Here is a 12,340-nt window from a genome sequence, read left to right on the forward strand (position 1 = left end):
GCTTACATAATGATTTCTATGTGGAAATGTATAATACGCTGATGGCAAAATGTGCATGGTTATTTTTTACTGCTAGCTACTCTGACACAAAGCATGAGAATCTATGAAAGTTCCAATACTGGGGTAAGAAAACAAGTTACTTACCTGTAACTTTGGTTCCCCAGTATTGGTAACTTTCATAGATTCCCATGCGCCCCACCCTCCTCCCCGGGGAAAGCTCAGCCTTCAGCAAAAGCGGTTACTGTTACACAACGGCTGCGAAAATCTGAGGCTCTGAGGCTCTCTCCTGAGGGTTCTATGGGGTGAGGCTGATCTGATTGGTTGTTGCAAACCTTTGGTCTCTTTTACACAAAGAGGTAGATAGGCTACAAAATGAGATGAGGCCTATGCCTTACTTTCTCTTTTGTACATACTGTTATGGTATTTATTGTTTACCAAGGCTGACGAAGGGGAATGATACAAAGCATGGGAATCTATGAAAGTTACCAATACTGGGGAACCAAAGTTACAGGTAAGTAACTTGTTTTCTTATATTTTATTACTGTGTGTATTCATTTGTAGGGTTTGTTACCTTACTCTGCCCATATTGATATTTACTATATCGGTTATGAGGGCCAGATGTTGACTTCTCTTATCAGATTCCTTTTCGGCCATTCTGCTAACTGCACTGTCCCTTCTCACAATGCAGTCTGTAGCCATCTGTTGAGGCACACTTGCTTAAAGAGGAACACCGCCTGTTCCTAAAACTCATGGTGACACCTTTATTCAGCATAGCATTTCCTGTCACCGAAACCTGGAACATCTATGAATCTATAGTCCTGTCACCCTCATAAAGATATCCCTGATGGGTAGTACTCAATTGTTAAGTAACAGAACAACTCCTTCTGAGTGCTCTTCAAACACTGAATTGTGTATTTAATGTTCAAGGTTTCATTGCTAATTTGCAACATATCCTAAATTCTCTTCATATGAATGAATAGCTACAAAGGGAAAAATGTGTAAAAATCAAGAGACATACACTATGGAAAATATTTTATTGCAAAAATTATCACAATGGACCCTAAACAAAGAAATCAAAGGAATGTTTTGTAAAGGTATAGGTTTTGCTTAAAACAGTCTGTACAATCCATTTTTATACGTTCCTTGTCACTGTGTTTCTTGCGGTCTTTCCTCGTCCAGAAACGTCTGTAGTTTGGAGCCGATACCCTGCAAATGTTTTTCAGCAGATAGAATACTCCGTGATTCCAGCAGAAGAGCCGGTAGGCTTGATACTCCATACTGTGGTAAGAAACAAAATTATATTTTAGACATTCACAAACACACCATGTAGTCACCATTTGCCTCTAAATAACTTTTGTTCAAGATATTTTAATTCTGATATCTTAGGTCTTGTTAATTAAGAAACGTACATCCACCGGTGATGGATTCCATATACCTTTTTGTCTATCCTAAAAAAAAGTTTCCAACCTTGCCTACCCATCACACACTTTACCAATGGTGATATAGCAAACACAATTCTGATACCATCTGACAAATTAACAAATCAGAAGCACATTTTTTCTCATCCTTCTCCCTTTCTCTGGCATGCACCACAGCCTTGATTTCTTCTACAAACATATAAGCCTTAAAATAATATCAGTGTGTACTATTATCATGGGTGCTGGTTCGCATGGACAGGTATTTAAAAAAAATATATATTGTGTTTCGTAGGCACACATTCAAGAAAATATTAAAGGGTGGCAAAATTGAAACAATCAGCTTAAATACATGTGTGTATATATATATATATATATATATATATATATATATATATATATATATATATATATATATATATATATATATATATATATATATATATTATTTTTAAGCGCAAAAGGAGCTGCACACCCAGGATATTTTCAAAGGCTTTTTATTAGAGCTTCACCCCACCAACGCGTTTCAGCCTCAACAGGCTTTGCTCACGGTCAGTTAGTCCTTCCACTCTTTCGCTATTTATACTAGCCCATGTTAGCCTGTTATGTGGCATTATGGGATACGTAGTTTTTTACACAGTTTCAAAAATAATTTAAAAGAAAGACTGGTGTAAATCACATTTTGTGTTTTGGTAAACAAGCGCTACATATTCAATTCATATGGGCGAGTCTTATTCTCAGAATTCATTGATGCGACTGCTTCATTGTTATTTTTCAAGGTATGTCGGGTGTAGTACCCCTTTGTACTTGAAAAAGTCTAGGTAGGTGCTGGTAACAGTCACTCTAGGTGTACGTGCAGGTCCTCACCAAAGTTCATTCCTCTCGGTGCCTTGGTCCGCAGACGGATAATTAGACGGGACTCCATTTGTCTCAGTTTACGAACTGTGTCACCGCCTCTTTCCGTTTTTGTGAGCATTTTAAGTCCATAGAACCTCATTGATTTCCAATCACCATTCTGGCATGCATTGACATGTTTTGATGTTGCATAGAGCATATTTTTGTTCTTGACTGCTCTGATGTGCTCCAAGATTCTCTTTTTCAACAAGCAAGTTGTACTGCCAATGTATTTGCTGCCACATTTACATTCGATGACATAGACTACATTTTTGGATGTGCATGTGATCTGTTGGTCAATGTACATCATTTTGCCATTGGGTTCCTCGATACTTTTCTTGGTTGTTCCAATTTTGCAGGCCTTGCAGTTGAAGCAAGGTTTGAATCCTTTTCGCTGATTAGTCAACCAATCTGTTCGTGTTTTGATTTGAAAGTGGCTGCTTACCAGCTGATCTTGAAGAGACTTGTTCTTTTTGTAGGTTATTTGCGGTTGCCTTCCCACTAGCTGACCTATGTCCGGATCCCCGGATATGAGATGCCAGTATTTCTTTATTTTGTTGGCAATCATCCAACTTTCTTTGTTATATGTGGTAATGAATCTTGGCAGGTCTTTTTCCAATATTTTTTTTTGGTTTCTCCATCAGCAATTCAGTTCTTGTTTTTCGGTCGACCTTCCTTTTGCAGTTCTTTAAATCTCTTTCTTCATATCCTCTAGATTTGAATCTCATCTTACTTTCATTTATTTTCCTTTCCGCATCATCAGTTTTAGAACAATTTCTTTTCAATCTGATATATTCTCCATATGGAATGCTTTTTAACAGTGCTTTTGGGTGAAAGCTGGATCCGTGTAGCACACTATTAGTGGCTGTCTTTTTGCGGTACAGTGTCGACTCGAGTTTGCCATCCGAGATATATATTTCAGTATCAAGAAAAGCGATTCTTTTGGTACTTGTGGCACAGGTGAATTGTAGGCCCACAGAGTTTTCATTCAGTTTTGAGAAGTAGCTACGAAACTCAGAGTCTGATCCATGCCAAATTATAAAAAGATCGTCTATGTACCGGACCCACAAAATGATCCGATTCAATTCCGTTTCATTGTTGATATCCCAGGCAATTGTTTTTTCCCACCATCCCATGGTGATATTGGCGTAATTGGGAGAAAACGAAATGCCCATGGCCGTGCCACACTCTTGTTTGTACAGCTCTTGATTAAATAAAAAGACATTGTTTGATAAGCAGATGTTAATCATTTCAAGGAGCATATTTGTATGTGCCAGGGTTGAGATGCTACGTTGTCTTAAGAAATACTTGCACGCATTTAGACCTACATCATGTCTAATTGAGGTATAAAGAGAGACAACGTCTATTGTCACTAGCAGGTATTGTTCGTTCCATATTATGTCTTGTACTGTTCGTAAGAACTGACCCGTGTCCTTGATGTAGGAAGGCATACTTTGTGCGATGGGGGCCAAGAAGGTATCCACATATTTGGATAAGTTTTCGTATATGGAGCTGCAAGAAGAAACAATTGGTCTCCCTGGAGGGTCTATTAGTGTCTTATGTATTTTCGGTAGAAAATATATACAGGGCATTGTAGGAAAGTCAGTATCTAGGAATCTCTTCTCTTCATTACTCCGTAGCCCTTTCTGGTGCCACTCAGTCAGGTTGTCTTTGAATTCTTTCAGCATTCTAGTGCTTGGATTCGTTGTGACCTTTGAGTAATTTTTCAGTTCATCCAATTGCCTCATGGCTTCCCTCATATAGTTAGATGTTTCCATTATTACAATATTTCCCCCTTTGTCTGCGGGTTTAATTGTAATTTTATCATTGTCCATGAGTGATTTAAGTGCTTTCCTTTCTCCAGTTGTGAGGTTTTCCCTGTTGCTGTTTCTTATTTTCTGCAGTTTATCCAGCTCCTCATTGACCGCATCCGCGAATAGGTCTATTTTGTTTCCAGGAGACAGGATAGGATAGAATCGTGACTTTCTTTTTAGTCCAGTATCTGGTCTTTCATTCGTTCTTATGTCCATTTGCTCCAATATTTGAGTATCTGAGAAGTCTTGGTTTTCCTGATCAAACATTCTTTCAAAGGTTTCTCTTATCTCAGGTAGTTGTTCTATTGTAGTAGTTGTTTCCGTTTCCTCACTAGTGATCTGCATATTCTCATCGTTTTGAATTGGGGGTTTGTTGACATGTATTTTAGCCAGTTTTAATTTCCGCACAAATTTATAGAAATCAATTTTGGTTTGTGTGTAGTCAAAGTGAGTTTCAGGACAAAATGATAGGCCTTTATTAAGTAATTTCCTTTCGTTCTCGGATAGCTGGTATTTAGACAGATTGACAATCAGATTCACATTTTCCTGTTGCGGAGGGGATATTGCCTTCTTGCGTTGCTTTGATCTGCGGGTTTTTCTGGTACTGGTGCTGATGTTTGTTGTGCCTGTGCCGGTCTTCCCCGACCTCTTCCTTGGAATGGTCTTCTTCACCTTCCTCCGCCGCGTGACATGCTTTTTTCCAGATTCACCAGCGTTACTTCCTCTAAAACAGACAAGTTTTTTGTCTGGGGTGTTTGGCGTGATGTTCCATCTTCACTCACATCTGACTCACTTGCACTTGATGGTACTTTATATGCTGGATAGTTCTTTTTTAAGTTATCATATCGTCTGGCAAACGTCAGGATTCTACCACACTGGTAGTCTTGTTCATCTCGTTTGAACTTACGTTCTTTTCTTTCCTCGACCTCCTTTTCATACATGTCAAGTCTTTTCTCCATTTCTTGTCTGAGCTTAGTGACATCCTCTTGATTTGTTTCACTTTGTAATTTGTCCTCTGCTTCTTTAATCTTGATAGTTACTTCATCAAGATCCATTTTAGCATGTTTGATTAGGATTCTCATCATATTGAGTGAACAAATGGTGTTATTTTCCATCCATTCCAATATTAGTTCTTTTTTCGTATCTGGGTGTGTCGGCATGGTGAAAATTCGTAACCCTCTTGGAATACGTTTGACTTCCACGTAGTTTTCGAGCGCTATTATTTCCCAGCTTTTGTTAATTTCTTTTTTGTACAATCGCTCTAACATATTAATCTGTTGTTTGAGCGTTGTGTTACTTATATCAGGTGTTGCATTACTTTCATTGCCTGCGTTTATTGATATCCCAGACTTGAACATTGTGGTCGCTTTAGAGGCGCGTTTTGCTGCGCGCGCTTCCATCGTTATCACAGTTTGTTTACACCATTAACCTTAAGGGTGAATAGATTTCTGCTCCGTGTTCGCGCTTTTGTATCCTGGTTCGGTTGGCAGCTGTCAGCCGTCTGTTCTGTTAACTCGCGGCGCCTTTAAACAAATGCCCAACTCGAACGCTTCGATTCTCGCTATATGTACTGACATGCATTCAGTTCACTGACCTCATGATGAGTTCTGTATATCCCGAACAGCTCCACAGCCGACCAGCCGTTCTGCTGCGCGGTTCCTTTACTCATCCAGTCGAGGGCGTGTCAATCAATCAGGAAGTAATCTCCACAGGTCGCAAGAAGAATCGGGCGCTGCTCTCTGCAAAATGTTTCAACACAAAGTGATCCAGGCAGATAAAGAGAGCGCTCGTCAGCGTGTGCATCACTCAGGGGTCGGATCCAGACCCATAATCATTTTTAAGCGCAAAAGGAGCTGCACACCCAGGATATTTTCAAAGGCTTTTTATTAGAGCTTCACCCCACCAACGCGTTTCAGCCTCAAGCCTCTCGTTTGAACGTAAGTTCAAACGAGATGAACAAGACTACCAGTGTGGTAGAATCCTGACGTTTGCCAGACGATATGATAACTTAAAAAAGAACTATCCAGCATATAAAGTACCATCAAGTGCAAGTGAGTCAGATGTGAGTGAAGATGGAACATCACGCCAAACACCCCAGACAAAAAACTTGTCTGTTTTAGAGGAAGTAACGCTGGTGAATCTGGAAAAAAGCATGTCACGCGGCGGAGGAAGGGGAAGGAGACCATTCCAAGGAAGAGGTCGGGGAAGACCGGCACAGGCACAACAAACATCAGCACCAGTACCAGAAAAACCCGCAGATCAAAGCAACGCAAGAAGGCAATATCCCCTCCGCAACAGGAAAATGTGAATCTGATTGTCAATCTGTCTAAATACCAGCTATCCGAGAACGAAAGGAAATTACTTAATAAAGGCCTATCATTTTGTCCTGAAACTCACTTTGACTACACACAAACCAAAATTGATTTCTATAAATTTGTGCGGAAATTAAAACTGGCTAAAATACATGTCAACAAACCCCCAATTCAAAACGATGAGAATATGCAGATCACTAGTGAGGAAACGGAAACAACTACTACAATAGAACAACTACCTGAGATAAGAGAAACCTTTGAAAGAATGTTTGATCAGGAAAACCAAGACTTCTCAGATACTCAAATATTGGAGCAAATGGACATAAGAACGAATGAAAGACCAGATACTGGACTAAAAAGAAAGTCACGATTCTATCCTATCCTGTCTCCTGGAAACAAAATAGACCTATTCGCGGATGCGGTCAATGAGGAGCTGGATAAACTGCAGAAAATAAGAAACAGCAACAGGGAAAACCTCACAACTGGAGAAAGGAAAGCACTTAAATCACTTATGGACAATGATAAAATTACAATTAAACCCGCAGACAAAGGGGGAAATATTGTAATAATGAAAACATCTAACTATATGAGGGAAGCCATGAGGCAATTGGATGAACTGAAAAATTACTCAAAGGTCACAACGAATCCAAGCACTAGAATGCTGAAAGAATTCAAAGACAACCTGACTGAGTGGCACCAGAAAGGGCTACTGAGTAATGAAGAGAAGAGATTCCTAGATACTGACTTTCCTACAATGCCCTGTATATATTTTCTACCGAAAATACATAAGACACTAATAGACCCTCCAGGGAGACCAATTGTTTCTTCTTGCAGCTCCATATACGAAAACTTATCCAAATATGTGGATACCTTCTTGGCCCCCATCGCACAAAGTATGCCTTCCTACATCAAGGACACGGGTCAGTTCTTACGAACAGTACAAGACATAATATGGAACGAACAATACCTGCTAGTGACAATAGACGTTGTCTCTCTTTATACCTCAATTAGACATGATGTAGGTCTAAATGCGTGCAAGTATTTCTTAAGACAACGTAGCATCTCAACCCTGGAACATACAAATATGCTCCTTGAAATGATTAACATCTGCTTATCAAACAATGTCTTTTTATTTAATCAAGAGCTGTACAAACAAGAGTGTGGCACGGCCATGGGCATTTCGTTTTCTCCCAATTACGCCAATATCACCATGGGATGGTGGGAAAAAACAATTGCCTGGGATATCAACAATGAAACGGAATTGAATCGGATCATTTTGTGGGTCCGGTACATAGACGATCTTTTTATAATTTGGCATGGATCAGACTCTGAGTTTCGTAGCTACTTCTCAAAACTGAATGAAAACTCTGTGGGCCTACAATTCACCTGTGCCTCAAGTACCAAAAGAATCGCTTTTCTTGATACTGAAATATATATCTCGGATGGCAAACTCGAGTCGACACTGTACCGCAAAAAGACAGCCACTAATAGTGTGCTACACGGATCCAGCTTTCACCCAAAAGCACTGTTAAAAAGCATTCCATATGGAGAATATATCAGATTGAAAAGAAATTGTTCCAAAACTGATGATGCGGAAAGGAAAATAAATGAAAGTAAGATGAGATTCAAATCTAGAGGATATGAAGAAAGAGATTTAAAGAACTGCAAAAGGAAGGTCGACCGAAAAACAAGAACTGAATTGCTGATGGAGAAACAAAAAAAAATATTGGAAAAAGACCTGCCAAGATTCATTACCACATATAACAAAGAAAGTTGGATGATTGCCAACAAAATAAAGAAATACTGGCATCTCATATCCGGGGATCCGGACATAGGTCAGCTAGTGGGAAGGCAACCGCAAATAACCTACAAAAAGAACAAGTCTCTTCAAGATCAGCTGGTAAGCAGCCACTTTCAAATCAAAACACGAACAGATTGGTTGACTAATCAGCGAAAAGGATTCAAACCTTGCTTCAACTGCAAGGCCTGCAAAATTGGAACAACCAAGAAAAGTATCGAGGAACCCAATGGCAAAATGATGTACATTGACCAACAGATCACATGCACATCCAAAAATGTAGTCTATGTCATCGAATGTAAATGTGGCAGCAAATACATTGGCAGTACAACTTGCTTGTTGAAAAAGAGAATCTTGGAGCACATCAGAGCAGTCAAGAACAAAAATATGCTCTATGCAACATCAAAACATGTCAATGCATGCCAGAATGGTGATTGGAAATCAATGAGGTTCTATGGACTTAAAATGCTCACAAAAACGGAAAGAGGCGGTGACACAGTTCGTAAACTGAGACAAATGGAGTCCCGTCTAATTATCCGTCTGCGGACCAAGGCACCGAGAGGAATGAACTTTGGTGAGGACCTGCACGTACACCTAGAGTGACTGTTACCAGCACCTACCTAGACTTTTTCAAGTACAAAGGGGTACTACACCCGACATACCTTGAAAAATAACAATGAAGCAGTCGCATCAATGAATTCTGAGAATAAGACTCGCCCATATGAATTGAATATGTAGCGCTTGTTTACCAAAACACAAGTGATTTACACCAGTCTTTCTTTTATAATTATTTTTGAAACTGTGTAAAAAACTACGTATCCCATAATGCCACATAACAGGCTAACATGGGCTAGTATAAATAGCGAAAGAGTGGAAGGACTAACGGACCGTGAGCAAAGCCTGTTGAGGCTGAAACGCGTTGGTGGGGTGAAGCTCTAATAAAAAGCCTTTGAAAATATCCTGGGTGTGCAGCTCCTTTTGCGCTTAAAAATGATTATGGGTCTGGATCCGACCCCTGAGTGATGCACACGCTGACGAGCGCTCTCTTTATCTGCCTGGATCACTTTGTGTTGAAATATATATATTCACTGAAAAAACCATAGGTTTCAGGGGCGTTATAGTTAGTTGGACATTTCACTCATACAAAACCATAGAAATTCCCCCGTTATAGTTAGTTCAGCTAACTAGAACGCGCGCCCCCGCAATGCACTGCTGATGACGTCAGAATAATGCAAGTTCAGGACTAATTCAATAGATTATTTAGGTCATAATATCACGTGTAATGGTGTAAAACCTAAGGCTGATCTAATTAATACCATTCAAGAGATGAGCTCTCCTTCAAATAAATCAGAGTTGAAGTTTTTGAGGGTAGTAGAATATAATGCAAAGTTTGTAAAGAAGTTTGCGGAAGGTGCAGTAAATATGAGGTATCTACTAAAAAAGGGTACAAAATTTGTATGGTCTGATGCTTGTGAGAGAGAATTTGCAGAGATCAAAGAAAAACTGAAGTCTGCTCCGTCCTTGAAGAGTTTTAATCCAAAGCTAAAACCCATTTTACTCACGGATGCAAGTGAAAAGGGGTTGGGAGCGGTGTTGCAACAACAAGGTCAAGAGGGTTTGCAAACTATAATGTTTCTGTCCCGGAGTCTCAAGGAACCCGAGAGCAGGTACTCTGTTTTAGAAAGAGAATCCTTAGCTGTGTTTTGGGCGGTGAAGAAGTTGAAGAAATTCCTTTGGGGAGTTGATTTTGAAATAAGAACTGATCATAAGCCTTTGGTTGAGATTTTCACAAAGAAAGGCTTAGATTCAATTTCCAGCAGAATTACTAAGTGGGTAATAGGGTTGCGGGAATATAATTTTTCAGTGAGGTATATTCCAGGCATTGAAAATACAGTGGCTGATGCATTGTCTAGACTCACTCCTAAATCTTCTATGATTGAAGATGATGAAGAGGAATGCCTTTGTGAGATTGATGAGGTGATGATATCTGAAAAACAGTGGAATGATGAAATGTGTAATGATTCTGTATTAATGGAGGTCATTGATTTGATCAAGAAAGGCTGGAATAGCAATAAAATGGGCTCTGATGATTCGAAGAAGTATTGGGCTATAAGAAATCAATTGTCAACTGTTAATGGATTGTTGTTCCATGGAACTAGATTAGTTCCTCACACCAAACTCAGGAAAGTGTTAATAGACTTGGTTCATTCCGGCCATTCTGGAATTTCCAAATGTAAGGAAAGACTACGATCTTCATATTGGTGGCGAGGAATGGACAAAGAGGATGAGAGATCTATACGTGACTGCATCCCTTGCAATTTGAGTGATAAATCAAAATGTGTGCGCACTCAACCCATGGTTCTGAGAAAACGTCCTTCAGGTCTTTGGCAAGAAATAGCATTAGATATCCTTGGTCCTGTGCATCATGGTGGATCACAAACTTTTGTATTGGTGGTGATTGATATGTTCTCAAGGTGGCCGGAGATATTTTTTCATAAGGGCATTGACTCAAAAAACATCATAGCTTGTTTGGAGGAGTTATTCTCTAGAGAAGGCATTCCGGAATCTATATTGACATATAATGGTGTGCAACTTGTTTCAGCAGAAATGCAAAAATGTCTTTCTTCAAAAGGGATTGTACACAAGACATGTGCTCTCTCTCATCCCGAGGCAAATGGAATGATAGAGAGGTTTAACAGGGTGATCAAGGAGACCATCTCTGTGGCTAAAGGTCAGTCCTTGAATTGGAAAGGTGACGTTTTAAAAAAATAGAGTAGTACAGGTTAACTCCGCATTGTACAACGGGGAAAACTCCTTTCTTATTATTCAGGGGTGAATACCTAATACGGTGGTTGAACCGACATGGGTCAATAAATATGAATTGGACAAAGGAAAGGGAAAAAAATGTGTGAGTTAACATATACTAGAGAGAGAGGATGAAATGGCTAAACGAAGAAAACAATATTTTGATGCAGGGAAAAAAGTAAGGAAAACAGTTGTAAAGGTGGGGGATTTAGTGATGATTAAACGCCCCAGTTTGATGGGAAGTTCTGTGTCTAAATTTATGAAACCTAATAAGGTAATCAAGGTGTTCAAAAACGCTGTGAAGACGCATGACCATCGTATCTGGAACATGAATAGAGTTGTAGTGGTAAAAGGAAAGATTACAGAGAAAACATTGGATGGCACTTCCCCTTTGCAAGATGTGAGTAAGAATGGTGAAAACAAGAAAAGGTTGTCATCAAGAGTGTGCAAACGTCCATCATATCTTGCTGATTATGTGAAATGAGGCGTCTGTACGCTCTTTATATTTTGCTTATGTTTAAGTTTATCTTTATTTTATTTTAGTTAAGGAAGGGAGGTGTGTAGTATATTCCTCTTACTTCTTTATTGGCTTAGGTAGCTGTAGAATGTATTATGTCATGGACAGAATACTGAACATGTAATGTGGGATTTCAAGAGATTCTAGTTGGGAGATTCATAGGAAAACAGAGGCAGTATGAAGATAAACTGTTGATGTATGCTGACTGATCTTGGATGGGATTTCTTATGGAAAAAACTTATGAAGATTCAATCTTACAGAGTCATCACTTCTTTAAAGGAATCTTACATGGCCTGTTTCAGTTTCTTCCGGTTCTGTTGAGTGTGTTTTACTGTGTACTAATAACACGCATCACGCATGAGTAATACCTCATTCCCGGATGGACGGAACACGAGGCCTTGTCTTGAAAGAAAAGGGCGTGTACCGCAGAGTAAGATAATCAATGTTTTTGTTGAAACGTATTAATTTTCTTGTTGAAACGTGTCAAGCACTGCATGAGATTTAACTGGTTTTAATATATCTTGCTTGTATTAAAGGATGTGCAAAAATAAATTTGGCTAGAGAGGATCATGTGACCAGATTACTGACTGCCTTTTACATGACAGGGCACGGGCTGTGCCCGAGGCATTGTAATATTTGCGACAATTGGACTGCTTAGTACCTGCCTTGATATTATTCATCATCATTATAATTGTGTGGCCACTATATAGTTATATTTTTATAAAATCTTTTTCTATATGTTAGTTCAGTGTATGTCCTACAAATGTTATAAACGTGTTGATTCC

General features: G+C 39.3%; 1 protein-coding gene across 2 annotated transcripts in view; it reads right to left on the bottom strand.

Moving 5' to 3' along the window:
• Positions 1–1,017: 1,017 nt before the first annotated feature.
• Positions 1,018–12,340, bottom strand: part of CENPU (centromere protein U) — a 457,607-nt gene continuing 446,284 nt past the window's right edge. For both annotated transcript variants that reach the window (XM_078678017.1, XM_078678018.1), the window contains one exon: positions 1,018–1,278. In XM_078678017.1, coding sequence (XP_078534143.1) covers positions 1,147–1,278 — 132 coding nt within the window. In that variant the 3' untranslated portion in view covers positions 1,018–1,146. The remainder of the gene's footprint in view (positions 1,279–12,340) is intronic.

This window comes from Lissotriton helveticus, chromosome 2_2 (assembly GCF_964261635.1).
Source record: "Lissotriton helveticus chromosome 2_2, aLisHel1.1, whole genome shotgun sequence".
NCBI lineage: Eukaryota > Metazoa > Chordata > Amphibia > Caudata > Salamandridae > Lissotriton > Lissotriton helveticus.